General features: G+C 36.3%; 1 protein-coding gene across 1 annotated transcript; it reads right to left on the bottom strand.

Moving 5' to 3' along the window:
- Positions 1 to 6225: 6225 nt before the first annotated feature.
- Positions 6226 to 17585, bottom strand: LOC131426932 (endocuticle structural glycoprotein SgAbd-1-like). The gene is made up of 5 exons (XM_058589717.1): positions 17429 to 17585; positions 16962 to 17309; positions 7398 to 7638; positions 7129 to 7336; positions 6226 to 6528 (listed from the first exon to the last, which is right to left on the bottom strand). Exons 1-4 carry the CDS (start codon positions 17435 to 17437, stop codon positions 7170 to 7172), a joined length of 765 nt encoding a protein of 254 aa, XP_058445700.1. The 5' UTR covers positions 17438 to 17585; the 3' UTR covers positions 6226 to 6528; positions 7129 to 7169.
- Between the last annotated feature and the right edge of the window lie 4912 nt (positions 17586 to 22497).

Consider the following 22497-nt stretch of genomic DNA (forward strand, 5'->3'; position numbering starts at 1 on the left):
TAACAAGCCTGCACAGTTGGCAATATAATGACAATGTACTAGTAACTTGATCCCATAAAGCACTGTCGTTTCGATGGAGGAGAATTTAAATCGTTGATATGAGCTTATCGAAGTTTGAACGTATCGAAGAACGTTTTGGTATGAAATCATGATCAATAATACTGTTGAAATGGAACACACTTAACCACATCTCGTGCGTCAGCTTGGAAACACGTATCAAGAAATGGGCATCTATGGAAATATTTCAATCAACTTCAGGTTCCGTTATAAAGCTAACGGAAAGGTTTCTGTTCTCCGTAACGCTTCTCGATTGCATGCAATTTGGGGTTCCTTTCAAGTGAAGCATTCAAATCTCTTTCGAATGCGGACAAAACTTAATATGTACCATTTTTTTACGGATGATGCGTGCTCTGTAACGAAAATACATATTAATTTGAGAAGTCATGCAAATGAAATAACAAAGTGAGTCTTAAGCAAATCAGAGAATAAAATTTTCGATACTATAATCAGCAGAAGAAGTTGTACTAACAATGAGCAATCAGTACTGATCGGTTAGCGGGACATAACATAATAGGTTAAATAAATCTTTCTTCACATGCCTATCAATGTGGCGCAGCCACACACACGAAGCGAATAAGGCCAGACGGCCTAAAATAGTTATTAGGCAAAATAACAAAATAAATTTAATAAAGGAGAACGATAATTTCTTTTGGTAAGAAAATAAGTATCTTCAATCAACTCACACAGAAAAAGATAGTGAGATCTACATGACATGCAAATTTTGAATACTACAAAATGTATTGGAATTTTTCAATTAATATATATATGACTGTATATTTAAACGAACGCTTAGTTTTTCTTTGAAAGTGTATGGAAAAATAAAAAACAGAACAGAACAGTGAAGTAGCTTTATATTCAATTTTGTGCTCCAAATATGCGCATGTAAACAGATGCGATTTCGCAAAATATTTTTATCTGTGCAGACAAATTTCTTAGTTTATGAAATCCGTTTCAATTCAGTTTTAGGTTATTTTTACGGTTTAGGTTATTCGTTTCACGCAACCTGATCTATTCTGTGTTCCAACAGCGTATGGCGGTGAAAACTCTGGATGCGAAAACCGGATAAAAACATTGAGAGCAAAAACCGAAAACCGAACTCGAATTTAGCAATGCAAAAATCTATTATTTGTTTTATTCTCGTTAAAACTTAGAGTCGTCTTGAGCTACACAGAAAGAAATGATGAAATTTACATGGCATGTAAATTAGTAGTAACATGTACGGGTTGAATCGAAAGTTTGATTGGAAACCTTCATCGATGCAAAACTGAATTGGATTACATTGAATTTCCAATGAATATAAATGTATTTTTCAATTACGTTTAGTTTTGCGATTAAAGTATAATGAAACCTACAGAATTGAAAAGTAATTATATGTTTAATTACTAGTTCCAAATATTTGCAAGAAAATAGAAGTGAATTCACAAAATATTATTATCTGTGTAGTTTTAAATTTGATTATGTATCTAACAAGAATAACAGATTGATAAAATGACATGCGAATGCAACTATGTAATGATTTATTTTTCTTTTTGTCTGTATGGGTAGCAAAAGAAACAAGAGCCACGGACGGCAAAGAAGAAAATCAGCCACGGATGGCAAAGAAGAAAGTGAAGATAGACTTGCGATGCGGTGTATGTGTTTATTGTCGATTGTGTTTCCATAGAGATAGAACTATAATTGAATGCTGTGGTGGCCTAGTAAAGAGAAACATGCTCACCCACTTACCTATACATTTCTATTTCAACAGACTTCGCAGCCGATTCATAGCGTGCAGAACCAGTGCAGGGCTAGTACTACGATCCTACTGACACTAATAATCCTTCCAAGTCGGGGCTCGAACGTACGACCACTGGATTGTAAGTCTACTGCTCTATGCATTGAACCGCCAACCTGAGCAGCATGCAGAAAAGCTCAATTTTCCTGCAAACTTTGCCCATAGCATTCTTCATTCTTTTGATTCACGTTTGACATCAGCCAGGGAGGCCGAGAGTGGAACAAGAATGGATCTCTGGAGCTACCTGAAATACGCGAAGCTGAAGCAAATATTACAGAAGAGACCAGATCTTTAGGTACGTACTTTGATTAGAAAAATAGAAATGTCTCCAACTTTCGTGCATACTTTCAAGCTCCGGCAATGTATGAAGTCGGTTAAAGTGGAAACTGTACCAAACCGCAACTGAAAAACAAAATATGACTGGGAAAACCCGGGCTCGCAATTTGTATCGCGAGAATTTTTCTGCATGAACGATGGAATTATGTGCTGGAAGACTTCAAGCAGCGTTTCGGAATGTTTACCGAAACGGTAACCGAAGAGTGAAAAAAAAAAGATTGTATTGATTCCTATGCAGGCATGATTCTCCCTCGCTATTCTGGCCTGATTTGGCATCTTCTCACATGTTTTGAAATTGTATAAGGCGATTGAGGTAGCGCTTTGCCGTGGTCAGGTGAAGTTCGCTGCCTATTCCGGGATTTCACGTAGTTTACCAAAAATTGCGAGAGAACGGGGAAGATAACGGAAATTCCAAGAATATACGATAGATAATTAACATATCTAGATAATTAGTTTTTCTATCGATTCGTATATAAATTGTGCCCGATAAACGTTTCTATCGAAAAATTTCGTGCGAGTTGTAAAAATAAAGTAAACTCAAAAGTTCGTAGTTTCTTTATACTGCCTGTTTAAGTAACTGTAATTAGGTCTAAAATGACTAATAAATATTTGTGCATTTTAGCCATCTTAAAACATAGAATAAAAAATGCATCTTGTATTGAACTAGCAGCAAGTTTGTTATAGTCCAAATTTTGTTGCGAACAAACCTTAAAGATGAACTTTGAACAGCTGGTCGGGTAAAAGTTTTATGAGACCACAGCTCGTTGTGATGCTCGACATATTTACATTCATTCTTGCTAATAAGATCTTTAGGAAAATTCTGATTTGGCAAGCGATTCTCCGTTACGAATAAAAAAATTGTCAATCACGAGAAATCCAATCCTATAGTTTCTATAGCAATAAGAAATAACGCTTGAAAAATATTGAATTAATTTTGTGATTTCCTTGTTAATGTAAATGACTACAGAAAAGTTTTTCAAAGCAGGAGCCGTCCGCATTAGGCTTTCCAAAAAACAAAAAAAAACGTTATAATACATATGTGGTGCTATAATGCCTTTCTCACAAAATTCATGTTTTCGTTGATATCACTAATGAATTCTTCGAAAGACTTTTCTTTGAATATTGAATTACCTTTTCACTTTTTAACAGTGTTCACCCAAGTTAATAGGAATTCATCGTTTTTTTTTTGCATTTTTGCTCTGAATGACGGTCTCACCCTATTGTTCCGGAACCGGACGTGAAATTTGAACAGAGGTCAAAAGCAGTATTTTTTTGTAGGCCGCCCCTCTTATTTAGGTCTAAATTTGTGAAAAACGACTCAACTGTTTCTTAGAAAATGAAGAGAATTCCGTTTCTGAGCTTTCGGCTGCTTTTCCGGTATTTCCATAACCGTGAACTAGGAATCTGTATAGCAGAAATCGGTTCACTTGACCAGCATTGGCGTGATTTCTGGTTTGGAGCACACGAGTACTTTCTCGGTACTTCTGAAACCAGGAACGATGGTCAGGTATACCCAAAATTATCAACTAACCATACCTGCCTAATTGAAGTTTAATACGACTATTTGGATGCATTTGGTCCTTGTTTTTCCCGTATCATGTATAAAAACACACTCCTGAAAATGATTTTTTTACTCATCAGCCTGTATTTCCAGGAAGTCTTATTCGGATGAAATTCGGTGGGGTTATATGAGGTTATAAGATCTGTCATTTGAATCTAAGCTTGCGAAAAAAGGGATGGGCAGATTCTGAAAAAAATTTGAGTGCACTTTTTTAGTTCATTTGCATATTTTACCACGTAACTTTGGAACCGGAAGTCGTATCTAGATCAAATTTAACAGCAGGGGTGGGACTATAAAATCTTTTATTTGAATCGAAATTAAAGAAATACGTTTGAGCGATCTCTGAGAAAATAGAGTGCACTTTTTCTTCAGTTTTTCGCACATTTTATCCCGTTACTCCCGAACCAGCAACCTATGGAACCAAGAGACTTTTCATTTGAAAATCGGTAAAAATGTTAATTTTCACAGTGATTGCATAGCCTTTCTATGTGATAATGGCATGAATGCTTTTCAAACGTTGCTTAAAAAGTACTATTCAAGACCTCGTAATTAATTGAAATAAAACCATATTCACATTTCCTAAGTGAATCGAGAGTTACGGACATCTCATCACCGTTCATAAAGATCAAAATTGCTTTCAAAACTGCTTCTAAAAGAACATGAACCCAATGTGTTAAATAATGTTAATAATAACAATTAATGCTGATTTGCGTTTTGCGTAGATTTCAAATTGATATTAGTTATTGATGAACAAACGATTTTTCTGGATTCGAAATAGACTTTTCCATCACTAAAATAATACTTATTAGATTCCTACGAGGGAAATTCGTCTTTTCTATTTGGACAGAGGAATATTCTACAAAGATTATTTAAACGACTGAATCAACAATCGGATTGTCGTTACTTAGTTTGGAAAATCCGCTTAAATTAGCAAAAATTGAGCAAAAACCAGACAAAAAAATTTTTTACATCCACCTAGTTATGTAATGGTAATGGTGTAATGTGCTTTTCTCATTTTACTTACATTTTCAAGACATTTTCAATTCTGTCAAGATTATTTTTCAAACTTGAACGATATCAAAAACTTTGTTTGGATGGATATAAACTACTATAACTATTGGAATTTGCAAACAGTTATGTCAAGTTAATGAAGATTTAAAAGTGACAACCCTGCATGCTTTACAAAATTGAACAAAGCACGCTGTGTGCTAGGCGGAGGTGTTTTCTTCTTACGTACCATCATTTGTATGACAGTTAGAAAGTTTTAATACTCATCGTCCTATAATTTCGGAACTGGAAGTCGGATCAGGATGAAATTGCACAGTATCTTCGAAGACACTGAGAGCTTTAATTTGAATTATGATGTAAAAATCGGATTGACCGTTGATGAGAAATCGAAGTAAATTTCGTTTTTGGAGTTTTTCTTCACTATTACCGGTACGTTCGGAAGCGGAAACCGCACATTTAGAAAGGAGCGTCGTGATTCATTTACGTTCACAATTGAAAGCATGTAAAGATAAGTCGTATCATTAACTTCACATTTAATTGAGCTGAAGCTTACATCGATACAGATGCCAAATTTATGTTTACATATTAAAAGATGTAATATTTTGTCATCATCAAAAAATTACGGCATACTTCAATTTATGTCAAGCGTAAATTTAATTTTTGTTAAGAGTGCGGAAACTAGTAGTCCCAAAGTAGATAACTAACAAGGTCTACCAACAACCAGTAAGTTTCATACAAATTTGCACCTAGCTTCGCTAACGCTTTTGAAGACATACTCATGAAATTTTAAAAAAAATCACTTATCACACTGTGATACCGGAGCCGGAAGTCGGAACTTTTCAAAGAATTTCGTGACCTTTTATTTGCATCTTAGTTTGTAGCAATCGGTAAAAAGTTTTCCAAGAAAATTGAGTGCGCATTTTCTCATACATTTGTACATATTGCCTTGTAATTTCGGAACCGAAATTTTGGTAGGAATAAAATTCAATAGCGACCTGTGGGACCTTTTGGGAGCTATGGGACCGTTTGAATCTAAGTTTGTGAAAATCGAATGGTGGTCAGTTTTCACCGTGATTGCATAGCCTTTCTAAGAAGTAAGAAAGGTAAAACTTTGAATACAAAACCAATCAGCCAGTTTTTCCGTAAAAAATATTTTAACCCGTTCTTGCATATATCCTCATTTTTACTAGTGAATTCTTTTATGTAACAAAGAAAAAGCTGTAATCTTCTAAAGTTGGAAATTTGGTCGATTTATAGTGCAATGTCACGAGCACACCTTTTCTCTATTTTAATAATTTCATAGATTTCAATCTGTTACATTTCAGTTTCAGTTTAGTACTCCACAATGATTGTAACACGATGCTGAAAACTGTAACGTAGTTCTAATGAGGTTAGATTTTGTTTCTAAAAAATCATGAGTTTCATGTCATCAAGTTTTCTTTCCAGTAGCAAAAAAAAACAATGAAATTATTCGAATTACCTTTTTAATTCGTACTTGCACTTATCGTTTAATCACTAGTCATCGGCTAGTCCGAAGTTAGAGATAGGAGGTATTTACACTGAGAAGCACAAAACGTTGACTAACTACAGATTCCAGCATCCAACGGTGCACGAGTTTACTAGGCCGGTAAAGCATCGACATCGCACCAGAATTTGTTCGTATGTTAGACGTATGTTCGTTTGGCCTACTGCCATCTGCCGATGTCTACCGTCTATGCTGGGCTGCTGGGATCCGCGGGACTTGGTGTTCAAGAGTGTCGCAATAGGTCACGCATTCAATCGATCCTTCCTGCGAACGACACGGAGAAGAAACAACCAAACAAACAAACAAATCTTAATCGTCGCAACAGTTCAATGTTGGCAGCCGACCATCATTCTACAGACGACGAGCCTCTCAAGTGTGCAACATCCATCCATCCATGCATGCATGCATACATGCCTGCATAACATTCATCGCATATCAATCGCATTGCTGATACTTCAATCAACATAAACAACATTTTTTGCGCCCGCGTACAAATTTATGCAGAACGGAACTTGACTTGTGGCGGATGGAATGGGGAAGATGGGGGTGGCAGTGAACAAAACAAACAGTTACATTGTTCTCTAATCGAATTGACTAATTTGACATCGAACACGGTGATGAACAACGGCAAACAGAAAACGGAAAGAAGCATCAAGCGAAAATCAATTAGCATATTAATAGCTTGTTTCACGTGTGAGATTGCATATCTCTATTCGTTCGTGTCTCTACTCGCAATCTGTGTACCATTTCTGGTGATTTGAATTGAGCTAAGATTTTTTTTCCGATTGAGTGCCGACGACCTTAGGTTGGTGGTTATCTTAAGGCACAATTGAAATGCAAAATATCATCAGTTCAAGGTTTTACCTTTTCATGGCAGAGGTGTTAGTCCGGGGTCGTGTTTGGGGCTACCCAAAACGGTTGTAGTTTTGGTTGGTTCCAAACGGCTGCTGGCTGTAGGCCTGACTGAATTTCTGTGAGACCGGTTGAGTAGCTGCAATTAACGCTAGTGATTTTTGGATCGCTTCGGGAATCGGAGGAGGCGTCGGTAAGTGGGCTCCCTCAGCACGAAAACCTAGAATTAGTAGAGTTGCTAAGTGATGGAATGTAGGTTTCAAACGTCATCTGTTCCGTACCGTTTTCGTCAGCGATGTAGGTAACCGTGATCAGCTGACCTTCCGGTGAAGTGTACGAGTACGAACCCTGTACGGCCTGGGCTTCAAGGTCTTTAAGGCCGGGATTTTTCAGGTAACCTTGAGCTTGCTGCTGCTGACCGTCTCCCGTTGTGTATCCGTACGAGTAGGAACCATCGTACGATACGTCGTTGTTGTACGACGTGATTGGAACGAACGGTCTAGCACCACCGGGATATGCTTGCTGAAATTGAATACAAATACATATATCATATTTTAATTACTTTGATGAGTTTTGTAGAAGAGTAAAAAATTTACGAGATCTAAAAAATTAAGCTACAAGTTTGAATTTATTATTCAGTCTTAAATGTTCTTCCAACTTTATCCACAAAATTTGAGGCTTTATTGGTGTTCCGTTATACGAAAAAACGTGAATTTCATGTCTAGCTAATTAGGTTACGTAGCCCATTTGAACACTGGAATTTGAAACATCTAGTTTTAAAGAAAAATTCTATTAACTCAAAGACTGTTTATAAAACACTTATTATGTACTGAATGATGAACTCAATGAACTCTAAGCGTGTTGTTTTCTATTCATAAAATTGTACTTATAATTCCAGTCGAGTCCAAACGGTTTTAAATAAAGATTTTAGAAAATTCTTAACATATCACATAACAAATCTCATCAACTGAGGAAGACTTTATATCATAGGATTTACGTTGAGCCGCCAGGTTGCTCTAGCATTTCAAAATGAACTGCTACGCATTGATGAGTGTTTAATGAAAAATCTTTAGATTTAGGTATTGTTTTAATTTTTTGGAAAAACTCCAAATTTTTGGAAATTTTGAAATTTTATCAAAAACTGGAATGGGATTTTGAAGCAGTAAAAGCAGATTCGGAGCTTTCAGAGAAGTTCCTAAGACATAATAAAAATGTTGCCTACATCATATACATACAGAGAAATGGAGCTAGTTTAAAATAACAAATCAGTTAGTAGATTTTTTAGTCTAAATTTAATTGGTATGGTATCTGTTTAAAGTGAACAGAAATTTTGGGCTCGACAAAAGAAAAAAAAATGAATTCCAGCTGATATTATTGTTGAAACAAAGCCCCTATTTATTGCGTATCAAAGAAAGTAATTGGTATCATCTATTTTCATTCAATTCTACTTTACCTTTATGTTAACACAAAAATTGAATCATTTTATCTGTGGCCTTATGTAATGATACAACAAAGTTCATTGTTCAAATGAATCGTATCTGTTTAATTTTTTATAAACCAGAGCTGTTTTATCAACCGTGAAAGAACAGAAAAGTTTGTACGCGTTTCAATAGTGAAAATTCATATTTAAATCATTAACCTATGCGTTTTTCAATAATCCAAGCATAAATATTGAAAATTAATCATATTAGAAACTGCATAACATAATAACATAACATATTAGATGTATCGAAAGTTAGTTAATGATAAACTGATTTTACAAGCTGAATTTGCAATCAAATTGTTTGACATGAACGCACAAGGTAAATGTTTGTTAGTTCTATCAAAATATTTATTGAAACGAACTAATCCACTGAGAAAAATCAAATATCTAGTTTTGTTGTTTCGAGCAACAGTATTTACTATATTTAACCAAATTTTCTCACTATTTCAATAAAATAAATCGTTGCGTGAAACCCAAATTTAGTAACATTTACTATATTCTTCTCTACGTGTAGAAAGAATATGCAATCACTTGAAAACTCGAATAGAAAAATTTCTATTGACGTCGTCGAGTTGAACAATATTTGTGTGTGTTTGTGTCTCACAAATATTCTCCCACAATCCTCTCCGAACACAAATTTTCTTGTCTTTATTCCAGATTTATGTGAATATGTGTAATATTAAAAAAGCATTATTACTTCACTAGATGAAAAAAGGAGCCGAATAATCTCATTACATTACATGTTAGTATCAGTGCTGAAACTTCATTGCAATCGAATATTATTATATGAAAATGAAATTTATGGCCGTTTACTGTCAACATATCTCGTCTCATTCATTTTGTTTTTGTTGCCGAAGCCCCCAGAATTCATCGTCAAATGAATAACCGTACCTGGTCACTTGAAGTTTTGCTTGCTCCGTTTTGTAGTGCCAAGTAGTCTACCTGCTTCACTGTCTTCACTGTGGGTAGTGAGCAAGTGCGAATGAATAGGCATAAACATCAACTCGATAACACAAAACTCTCTCAGACCATAATGATAAATAGAGGGTGGTGATTCTCATTTAAGTTTTCAATTATGACCAGCAAGTTAAGCTCAATAATTTCGACTGTTCGAAATGTATTGAGATGTGCTTCGAAATATTAAAAATGAAATCTGAAAGAGGGAACAATTATTTTATGTTTTTTTTTGTAACTGATATTTCAGTTATCATGACTGGTTAACATTTCATCTAACAATCAGTCTAAAGGGGGGGAAGGAAGGGGGGAGGGGGGGGGGGGAGTGTCCTTCACAAATCGTGTCCCGTGTCTGTCAATAGATAGCACCCAAAAGCCTTTGGAAAACTTAGTTGTTTATACGACCTATAATTTGAAACTTTATGTTTTATGTCCTAGTAAAAAACTACTTCACCTGATGCAATTTGTAAAGTATAACGAAAATCTTACCATTTGGAAGAATGCTGTTTCCAATAATGTTTTAAAAGAATTATAAGTTTGTCAATTTATAAAATTTTTAAATGCAAATGTGCTTAAATATATATTGGAAATATCAAAATAAACATCGACAGGCTAGATTATGGTCACTGATTTCGGGATATGAATGAAAATTGCTCAGTATCACTAAGGATCTTTTAGAACTGAAAAAAGGAAAGCTTCTGCTGCAGAATATTGTTGACTTATTTTCTATTTTATTATGTGAGCGGCGCAAAATGCAACTGGTCTTTTCACTGGAATTCAGGAGAATGCAAGGCAATAAGATTAGTCTCACCGCAGTGCTCCTAACAAGAACAAAACATTAGTTATTTTAAAAAAAGTAAATAGTGAATTAGTTCTTTGGAATAAATTTTCTAAAATAAACTGATTATTTATATCACTTCGATGCTGTCAAAGTGTTAAAGGGTGTTTTTTGCTGGTATCTTTATGAAAACACTGTTTTTGACAGATCACGCGTGAATTGTATCTTGTGTCATTGTCAAACTTGTTCAGTTTGGTCTAAATTGATTCAAGAATTGTGGTTTGGTCTATAATCTCATCATGAATGGACGCTGGCAAAGTTGGAAGAAGATCCACTTTTTATCGAAGAATTGTATTCAGCGACGAAGCTCATTTCTGGTTGAATGGATAATGGATCAACAAACAAAATTGCCTCATCTGGAGTGAAAACCAACCAGAAGCATTGCAAGAGCTACCAATGCATCCCAAAAAAGTCACTGTTTGGTGTGGATTATGGACCGGTGGCATAGTTCGTGAAATACTAGCCGATATGTTGGAGAGAGTGTGCCAAAATTGGACCCTATGCTTGGGCCATCTAGAGCGCAGCCGCCTCCAACGTTTGCATGAAATCATCTTCAAACATTAAATTATATTGATCGTTTTATCGATTCGAATAAAAATTTGATCAACTTTTTAAATTTTTTGTGTTTTTTTTCTGAAAATCAAATTGTATACCTCTTAAAAATCTCCCTTTAGTTCTATTACATTCTTCTAAAAATAATTCGTAATTGACAGCCAGGTACGTAAAAAATTATTTGCGATAGTAATTAAGATTACTAAATGCTTTGAAAAATAAAAAAACTGTTTTAATCCACCTAGTGGTGTAATGATGCCTTTCTCATGTACATATAATATTGTGGTATTCCATTCAAAATTTATCTCTTCGATTTTTGAAGTTTTGGTTTGTCCAAGAGATTGTTTGTGCATTAACTAGTATAACATACAGAATAAAACAATGCTTTGATTGCGTGAGTCATTCACATTTTCACAAACCAAAGTCGGTTCGTACGGCCACCAACTAACATGACACACAAACTCTTCTAGTACGCACTCTACTATTACGATTTAAATGTTTGTTGTATCCGAAAATATTTTAAGTGACGGTGTACAATATTGAACACACTTTACCCTATACCTCCGGAACCGGAAGTCGGATCCGGATGAAATTCAGGAATTCCGTATGGGACCACGAGACCTTTAATTTGAATCCAAGTTTGTCAAAATCGGTTCAGCCATCTCCGAGAAAACCTAGTGAGATTATTTGACACATACACACACATACATACACACACACATACATACATACACACACACACACGCACACACACACACACACAAACACACACACAGACATTGCTCAGCTCGATGAACTGAGTCGAATGGTATATGACACTCCGGGCCAATTTTCACTAGTCGGTTTTTCAAGTGATTGCATAACCTTTCTATATGAGAAAGGCAAAAAGATAAAATAAAGCATTACTAACTAACGTCGTTCTTTAAGGTCTGAGGCCAGTGTGTTTTAGGATGATTTAGAGGGCTATTTTCACGCTTCATATATGATTTTCTCAGAAACGGTGACGAACATCAAATTTTAAAAAAAAACAACTGACGATCTCTTAGAAAATTTGTTTAGATTATGCTGTGAAAATTTCATTGATTTATTGACTTTAGCGATCGGGAACGTCTTTTTTTTGAAGGAAGAATTGCATAGCTGAAAACGGCAACTTTCAACTTGTTCATTAAATATCTCGCCTTCACAGGCATGCATCAAAAATCTATCCTGACAATGTCTAGATAATTTAATTTAGGTGCGATTAGTGCATAAAAACATAGGTGTTGTCGCGATAAAAATGAAGTGAACGTTATTTTTGTAATGGTAAGTCAATTTCTATGTGCGCGAAATTTTGTCTATTGCAGTTTCCTGGTAACGGTCCTGGTAAATCATCATCAGTCGGTGAAAAGGTATTCTTGAGAACGCTTCTTAAAAATCATGATTTGCGGTGTCTACTGTATCTCAGCGCAGACTAATCAGAAGTGAACAAATGAACGCAGCATAGTTAGAGTAGAAGTTTTTCTAGACCCCAATGTTTCTGTTTTTTCAAAGTGACAACTACGATTTTTCACGAAAAAAATCCGCCATTTTGCAGCTGTTAAACCTTCCCAAAGTAACAAACAACGAAAAGGAAAACGTTGGGGTATGGTTTTTTATATGTAGAAAGTGTGTGCAAAATCTGAAAAAAAAATGGTTCAAATGGGTTTTGAATGACGATGACGGACTTCCAAAAGCTGCTTTCGAGGAAAACGTGTTTAAGGGTTTTTGTCTATAAAATCAATGGAAACAATGGGGGGGGGGGGGGGTTTGGATGTTGTAAGAGCCCCTAAAAGAAGGTTGTAATATATGTAACGACAAAACTCCGAAGCTATTGAACGGATTACAACCAAACTTAGCACAGGTACTTCTAGCTCTTCAGAGATGGTTATAAGGGTATTTTTAGCGTAGGAAGCGTTGAAAGTGTCTTTAACAGGAGGGGTCATGACAAAATTTATCTAATTTGACGAGCATCGGTATTTTTTGAAGATCATAGCTACTTTTCGCACAGCTTACATATTATTATAATGGTATTCGTGTAGTAAGTTTCCTTAATATGAAGAGAATCGATACTTTCTGAAGATCATGCATACTTTTTGAAAAACTTAAATATCGTTTTGAGGGTATTTTTGGGGGGTGAATATAACCCTCTGAAAAAGCAAGTTTGATGTGAAATTGATTCGATTTTCCAAAAAAAAACGATACTTCTTGCTAAGTACAGATATTATTTGCACTTGAGATGATCCTAAGAGTAAGGGGGTGTAGTAAGTGCTTTCTAACAGGGCAAAATGTTTCGAACTTTGCGAAAATCGACATTTTCCTACAGGCACCAATGTTTATAACAACTTAGAGATATCGTAAGGATATTTATGTGCGCGAAAGGATAACGAATGTTGCTAATAAAGATGCTGGAAGTCAAATTGTTTGTATATATCGGCAAAATTTCTTAACAACTCAGTAAATTATCATCAAACTTGGTACAAGCACTGTTTTGCAATTCAGAGATGGTCATAAGGCTATTTTTAAATTTTTCGACGAGCTAGATATTCATTGCAAAGGTGATCAAAAGGGTGGAGTTTGTTACAAGTGCCTCCAAAATTGGGTGTTTATTGTATTGAGGGGGGGGGCGGTTTTTAGTTAATTAAAAAAGGGGAGTTCAATATAAATTTTATTCGACGAGAAACGATGGTTCTTAACAAATACAGATACTCAGTTCGTGCTCGCATCTCGCCCGACACAGTCAAAAATCGTTCACGGTCGAAACAACAGAAACAAAGAAACAACAGAAATACAGTGCAGTGAACAATAGAGTGGTCAAATACGATTTAACAAAGCCTGAAACTTGGCCTACAAGACCAAATTCAATTTGTATAGATTTCAAGCGTTGCAAAAGTTGGACCAGCAGCAAATGAAATTGGAATCTTACTTAAAGAACGAATGCATCTAGACGCTAACAATGTAAGTGAGATTCAATTCAACAAGGCATCTAACTGTGTGTACATTATGTTTAAACGTGAAAGCGATGCAATTGCATTCGCTTCGGTTAACAACGAGGTGCACAGCGTTGAGAGTGACAACATTAAATACAAAATCACTGTGCACATGGTGGACAATGCCATAGAAGTACGGGAAGTGACCTTCCCCCGCAGGCCAGCGATAAGTTCGTTCGGGAAAGTATGTCGCAGTACGGTGAAATCCTTTCCATCGAAAGGGAAGTATGGCGGAATTTTCTCCGGCATCCGGAATGGCGTGCGAGTGGTACGTATGCAGCTACGTAAGGCAATTCCATCTTACATCATTTGTGGTCAAGGTGGGACACATCCGTGTAAAACGCTGATTACCTATGAAAATCAACGTGTTACATGTCAGTTTTGTGAACAACCTACACATTACGGTAAACCTTGCACCGAAACTGCGAAAAGGACATCTTCAACCAAAGACAAGGTCAACCGTTCAACAATGGAAACTAGTGAGCGCAGTACTCCTGTTTCACCATCAAACCAACCCGCAACTGCAACCAATGTACAACAAGGCGCTCCTACAGCAACTAGCAACGAGCTCAAGACTGCGAACAACAAGGAAAACGAAAAGAAGACGGAATTCAACACCACCGATGCGGTAATGGGTGACGAGACAAGTCACGAACAAAGTGCCCTTCAACCCCCACAGGAGCTCTTCTCCTCCTAGAAAAAGAGTGACAACGAGATCCACTTGAAAAACTACAAGGATCAGCCCCATGGGGTTGTTCGAGCCATTGATGTGGAACAAGGCAACCAAAATTTCTAATGATCTACAATCAAACAGTTCAATCAATCGTCACACTTTCGTCACGAGAGTCTGATTAGATTGAACTTGATTAGGAACCAAAACCGAACACGCGAACCCAGAATATAGACTTTATTTGTCGTGATTTGTATTTGTTTTGTAGCCGACGAAATTACACCAATAGCCCAAATGTATGCAATTATATGTTTGTACATTATACGGATATCGATATTTAAGCTGGCGATACAGATATCGAGATTTAAGATTCTCTTCGCCAAGCTTGTGTTCAAGTTTTGTATGCAAGCAGTTATTTTTATAGCGTTTCTCTACCATTACAACCATTGTGCGATTTCGGTTGAAGCGATAAACTTTTTCTTATTATCAATCGAGTTCATCTTATATAAATTGGAAATTAATCTTATGCACTCCAAATTTACCCTGGGGTAGTTGTCAATTTCTCAGGCGAAACGACATAACATGGAATTTCATCCGAGACTTGCATGACACAAGATCAGAGCATACCAGTTAAAGCTTCAAATCGTTTTATGGCACTTTTTGTCTTGCTGTCTAGCAACAAACTACCTCTAGCATGCTACTCGTTGGACTGAAACGTTAGCTATAATTTCGCTTATATTTATAGATTCGCGTTCTTCCAACAGCTTCGCTTTAGCATCGATTGACCAATCAGAGCGATGCTTTCCCTTTGATATATCGCTTACTCCTTCAAAACCGTCGACTATGGCAGGGAAATCCAGTATGCCGGAGATTTTTTGCTGACAAGATAGGACACTACTAGCTATTAATCAACATTTCAATGATATACAATCGAAAATACATGGCTACGAACATTCAAATCAATACGTAGAAATATTTCCAATCAAATGATGACATAATATTAATAATGTATACAAAATTGACTGAGCTGTAATTATTCGAAACCTGACCACATTTCTACGTGTATTTTTCTTGAGTTTCTGATTTGCACCCCTATATAGAAAACAGAAATGTGTTCCACATTTAAAATGCTTTATTTAAAAAATCGGCTCATTCGGCCACGTAAAGCTTGTACGCAAATAGGCCTGAATAAAAAATATCTTTAAAAAAATACAGATACTACTTTTATATCAAAGGAGATTGTTAAGTTATTTTAAGGAGAAGGGAGTGTAGCAATTGCCCCAAACATGGGAAGTGTAAGGTAATATTGATCGGATTTTACGAAAAACATAACAACATAAAACTGACCCGATTTGACAAGAATTTAGCTAGTATGAGTTAACCCATAAAAATTCGTAGCAAAGTCAAAGACTTTAGAAAATAGTAACAAAATATAAAATTCTGTCATTATAATATTAAAGCAAGAACAAAATATTCATAGAAGACGAATTTTTCGGTTATTTGGTATTATAACATTCAGAATAGAATAATATCATGAACATTTACCTTATATGATTCTGATGCAGTTTATTCGAAAGTGTTTTATTTTAAGATTATTGGATTCATTGAAGTTAATGAAATTAGAATAACTCATCAAAAATGAAATAACAAATTTTGATGCTCAACAGATATTGTACAATTTTCAGATTCCTTGGAAGAAATTTTTCGAAAACATCAAGTATCGTTATGACAGCACAGAAACATTCACCCGGGTCATCTGTGTAGACATATACTGAATGAAATCCGAAGAGTGTCGTATGCGCAGTGTTTAAATCAATCAAAGAGCTTTGCATCGATCCTAAATAATTTGTTTGCAGTTAATATTATTGAGAAAACCAGAATAAAAATTTCGAATTTGGCATCACGACAAGGCTCAGTCGCATGCTCGGCGACGATAAAAAACTATCGGAATAATAGATGGAAAGTTATTCTCCACTTGCCATTTAGGTCAAATTTGACACCATCCGACTACAATTTTTTGTCTGAACTAAGCAAAATATTTTTACAGAAATATGCTTAATCTCGGGAGATGAGCGCAATTTGACAAGATTGTGCAAAGTGATTCAATAATTTCCGTTGAACTGAATACTTCTACAATGAAACATATGAATATGTTTTCACAAAAAAAAATCATGAAATTTGGAAAAAGTAATAGAAACTAATAAATATGTAAATATATAAATAGGTTTCGATCATTAAACAGTGATTTTATATCTTGTAGCGCATGCTTTGTACCAAATAAATTGAATTATATATAATTATGATATAACATTCAAATCAACTGTTGAAAATTTCGAAACTCACTTGTAATCGTTGGCTGAACTGCATCTGGGGCTGATGCTGATGCAGTGTTACCGGAGGCGGAGGTGCCCTCAGAGTTTGCGACTGCCGAAATTGCTGGGCAAAACGTTGCTGTTGATGCTGCTGCTGCTGCTGCTGATTCGTATGCTGGTGTTGATTATGCTGATGTTGTGAATGAAGTTGATGCTGCGGATTGTTGAACTGTTGATTATGATGTTGCTGGTGCTGCTGCTGTTGTTGTTGCTGTTGCTGCTGCTGATTGAACGGTACATTTTGGTTGAAACTTCTTGCACCGAATTGATTCTGCGGTTTGGCCACGACACACACCAACAGCGTCGTTAGAACTACGAACTGAACATTGCCATCCGAGCAGCGGGGTTCATCGATTGATTGGAAAGGAATAGAATTGAGAAATGTTTAAAAACACTCGAGATATTGCTTCTATCACGATCTGCCCTCGTCATAATTACCGATATCATAGTCACTACGTTAAACGTTTTTTTTTAGATATTTCGTCAAAGGGTTCTTTTCACATGAATTATCTGTTCTCACTACCACCCCCGGCGATTGGATTTCAGCTATTCTGCTGAATCAAATTATCACTAATCTGCACCATTTGAATGCTACCGGTCGACTATCAACGATTCACCCGCCATCACTTTTATTTATACTGCATATATAGCTAATACCAGCGGCCGACGAAAAACTAGTGTAACAACGTCAAATTTGCGGTTCACTAATCACAATAACCTTAAAAAATGTTCTCCCCCCTCACCGTTCTGAGTATCATTATAACGAATGTTTTTCTCTTTATTGAAGATGCAATCGATAAATCTGCGACGACGTTGTTTGTGTTCTGTGCCAGCCTCCGACATGTAGTCGTATTTGGAGGCAGAGTTCATCAGCGGCCCATGCCCCGCACACCGAAACCATGCATCGTGTCCACTGGGTTAGGGTTCGTCATGATTCAACTCTTTGGTTCCCCCCGACGGTGAAGTGATGGCAATGAGAGTCCAACTTACCGAAAAAGTCCGGTGTGGAAACAAGAACCCACATCCACTCGGATGCCGGGTCGCCCCGGAGGCATTTCGGCGTCGACAATGGTAAAAATTTGTTCGAGTTGTTCATTTTTTTTTACATTCACATGCGTGCGTTGCCGCGTAAAGCAATAAACTTGGCTAGCGCCATCCGTCAAAGTAAATGACCATCTCGATGAGAGACAGAACCGGGCCTGGAGAAGATCAGTTCCAATATCTGATGACTGACCGCGGACGATGTAGTATCTATAGTTTGCAAATCAGTCCCATCCATGTGGGGAAATCCATTGACCGTGGACCGTGGCTGGCAATCTCATTTGCCATTTGTCAAAGCAATTGCAAGGTAAGATTTAGTTGACCGAAATTTAACCGCTGGAGTTGATGCTGATCTGAAATGTCAAACGATTTGACGCATCACGTGACTTTCTCGGCCGATTGATTGTTCCTACTAAATTTCGATTATCGTAATGATTGCTAATGGCAGTTCATAAATATGATATACTCTCTTCGTCTTGCAGCTCGACATTTAAGCTGAGGTGCGGTTTTCAGTTCGTTTGATGTGTTTTGAAATTTAGACATATAGTTCACGGTGGTTGCGGTGAATGCAGCAATGAATTAGAATAGGAGAAGCTTACTCCTTAAACTTGAAGGAAAGCCTTGTGAAACACGAATCCGTTCAGTCTTCTTTATGCAAAAATAAATGGTCATTTAGTGATGGACTGTATTAATTTTAGTTATTTATGTATTCAAAAATCCTCCTTGAGGCTTTGGACAGCCAGTCATAACCTTCAACAGTTCCGAATCATGATACTGATCAGTCCACAACAACCCAATTTTTAGGTTTTCTTTTCCGATACAATCAAATAGCTATCAAGTAAATACACTAAAACCTCAACCGCTTTTTACAAACTATGATGCAAATGAAAAGTCATGAAATTATTTAAAAAAGGCGTGATGGTACGGAAAAAGTAGAAAACGCACCCACCTAACACACAGCGTGCTTTGTTCAATTTTGTATAGCTTGAAGGTTGCCATATTTGAATTTATATTAACTTGATACAACTATTTACAAATTGAAAAGGTAATAGTTGTTTATACCAAAGAAAGTTTTTTTTTTATTCAAAAGATATTTCATTCAGGCTTATTTGCGTACAAGCTTTACGTGGCCGATTTAGCTGAGTTTTTAGATACAATTTTTTTTTGTATTGGATCTCGTTGTCACCTTTTTTCTAGGGGGAGAGGAGCTTCCATTTTCCTCCTGCGAGGATTGAGGGGCAGTTTGTTCGTGATTCGTCTCGTCATCCATTGCCGCATCAATGGTAATGTTGTCGATTTCCGTCTTCTTTTCGTTGCTAGTTGCTGTAGATGCTTGTTGTACATTGGTTGCAGTTGCTGGTTGGTTGGAGGGTAAGTTGTTAACTGCAGCTGGTGTACTTTGTTCTCTAGGGGATACTGATGGTTTCGTTGAAGGGGATGCTTCATTGTTGTTGGTGACTGTCATGGGTGTACTGGAGTTGCTTAGGGTTGGTGTGAAGGAAGCATCGTTATCCTTTGGTATAGTTGTCTCCTTTTCCGGTTTATCACATGGCTTACCGTAGTGAACAGCTTTTTGGCAATATTGACATGTGGCCATCTGATTGTCATAGGTAACAAGTGATTTGCACGGAATTCTTGTATCTTGACCAAATGTCACATAAGAAGGCATAGACCTCCTCAAGCGCATGCGTAACAAACGTACGCCGTTTAGAATACCGGGGAAAAATTTCTTCCACTTTTCTTTTTCGATAGAGAGAATCACTCCGTATTGGGACATAATTGCGCGAATATAAGGATCGATGACGCTTGAGGGAAGATCATGCACACGCACTTATATAGCACTATCTTCCATATATACTGGAATGTTGTACTTGATATTTTCATGCTCCACATAGTGCACATTATTATTGTCTTTAGCGAATTGAATTGCATCCAACTCTTTATAGAAATGGATGTAAACAACATTATTTGTCTTATTGCATTGAAGTAAATGCACACGTTTAATGTCAAGATGCATTTGCTCCTTAAGCAAACCTTCAAGTTCTAGTATCGAAGGTCGAATTTTGCACTGTCTGAAGTCAACAATAATTGTATTCTTTCGTACCGGCAATAGCTTTTGTTTGTTTGGTTCACTCATTTCGAGATCGTTCTATTTTTCACTACACAATACTGCACTTGGTTTCTTCTGTCTCGAACGTAAGCGGTTTTGGTTTATCGACTGACTTGGATGAGATTTGAAACCGAACTGAAAGAAGAAAGTTTTTGATTGAATTCAATTTAAAAAAAAATCTTGACAGAATTTTCTAGTGATGTGTTTGAAAACATACGTAATTCGAGAAAGGCATCATTACACCACTAGGTGGATTGAAAAAGATTCTTTGCTTTACAAGGAACAGTTATTTTATCCATTGAAATAATTAAAAAAAATCAATTATGATAGTTTTGATCCAAGGCACCCGCTACCAAGGGTGCATTGAACGAAATGTCCACAAACTTTCATGTTCAATTTTTATTTCAAAATTATAAAAGAAAATCTGTTCACAAAACATCATATTGAAGGTAAGAAGGTATACTAAAGTGCTAGTGTGCGGAATTTTTAAAAACCTTTCATTTGTGCATTAATTATGGTTTCGGCTTTAGCGGTCTGTTAAATAAGAACGGCTGTTATATACTGCCCGACGTTTCGACCACTGGTCTTTTTCAAGGGAAACTATAAGTTTATTGGTTATAAAAGATATTACAAAAATATTAAAAACTTTGTGTTAACTCACTATCTTATCGTTCCTCGTCTAAAAATCGTATTTCCACGAACGGTTGTTTACATAATAACAAAGCTTCTTTTGTCACTTTTCTAAAATATACAAAAAAACATATGTGCGATCACAAAAACCTGTTCATTTACAATCATTAAAAATATTTTAGTTAAACTAATTTCTTAAGTTGCACTAATAACGTTTGTTTTGAACATTAGCCTGTTTTACCACTATGCACTACCTTATAGTTATTAAAAAATGTCAAGTGAAAATGGCCCAAGGCTGCCAACTCTCCCCTATTGCAATACAGCGCATACTTTGATTAATGCTTATTTAGAATCGTTGTAGGCGCCTAATAATGTATGAGAGGAAATCAAACGGATAAAATCGTTGGTTGAGTATTTATCCGGTTTTCGCATTTTAACCTTTTTTGTTCAGTTTTGGTAATGAAAATAGTTTTAAACCACTAAAAAATTCACACCTGGCTTATGTAATCAATATTTAAACCCGGTGAAAAAGTGAAAGTATAAGGGTTCAAATAAATTACTTTGTTACATGGAGAAGGTTCAAATAGCGAAATTCGTTTTCTGAGTACTTTTGGTTTGTGGATTAGGAAAAAGTAAACGCAATAAAAAACGAAAAATCATTATTAACAAGGAAATTTATGTGCTGAACACTTCTTCTTCAAATCGGCAGCATGACGCGGCGGCGCACAGATCTAACTCGAATCACAAAGTAAAATGAGAAATTCTGAAAATGTATATAAAACGAAAAGCCACCCGATAAACATATCGTATCTAAACTATTTCTCTTTTTGATACTTGTTAGAAAATTTTTATATTTTAACGACTAACGAGACCAAACTTATATCAGCACTTGCTATGAAAACAGCCTTTTGTTATAAACTTGTTACGGCTTGCTGATCGGGCATTGGATATGTTGCTTCTCGATACCAAATACCGAGTTAAAAATTCGGGCGGTAAATTTTCATTCAATTTTTCTCCTTTATTGTCGTGAATACGACTTACTTTACTATGGGGCGCCTTTTCAAAATTAGCCATATGGAAGAATGGGCAGAACTTAATCGTGAATATCTCGACTTGTATTAATGGTAGCAACATAATTCTTTCACCATTTCATCAAAAATATGATCAGGAATTCAGGATAATATTTTGAACAGTGTGCGATAACCACAAACAACTCAAAAATTAAGTTTTCTTAAAATTTGAAAACAACGCGGAAAATTCTTTACTTTCGCTTGGGTTTTTCGCGCAAGGACGACGATTTTGAGGTAGTCAGGCACATATCTTCAACTGAATGCGTATAAAAGGGGAACCGTGGTCGAAAATCGATCATTCGTCATCTAACACTCGATGTGGATAGACGAATAACCTACTACGACTAATTTCGATTTTGTTTTATTTTTTATTCGCAGTTGTCTACCTACCCAAGCTATGGGTAAAAACCGCCATAGATCCGAGAAGGATCCAAAGGATGCTAAGCGTCTGAAGCCAAGTGATGTACAGGTAAACGACCGTTTGCTGAGTAAAAACCAATATGCTGATCTGCCAGTAGATGTCGAAGAGGAACTGCAGAAGAAGGAAAAAATGCCGCCTTTCTACCTGAATGGCTTCCCACCAACTCTACGCTCGGATTTCAACACACTGATCAGCAAAGGACTACAGGCAACAATCCGTTTATGTACTGAAGGCT

This window comes from Malaya genurostris, chromosome 2 (genome assembly GCF_030247185.1).
Source record: "Malaya genurostris strain Urasoe2022 chromosome 2, Malgen_1.1, whole genome shotgun sequence".
Classification (NCBI taxonomy): Eukaryota; Metazoa; Arthropoda; class Insecta; order Diptera; family Culicidae; genus Malaya; species Malaya genurostris.

Coding starts and splice junctions, on each gene's coding strand:
- LOC131426932 (XM_058589717.1), bottom strand. Junction 7,639..16,961: donor AGTTCAGCCAACGATTACAA/GTGAGTTTCGAA, acceptor ATTCAATTTCAG/CAAGCATATCCCGGTGGTGC. Junction 7,337..7,397: donor CTACATCGCTGACGAAAACG/GTACGGAACAGA, acceptor TACTAATTCTAG/GTTTTCGTGCTGAGGGAGCC.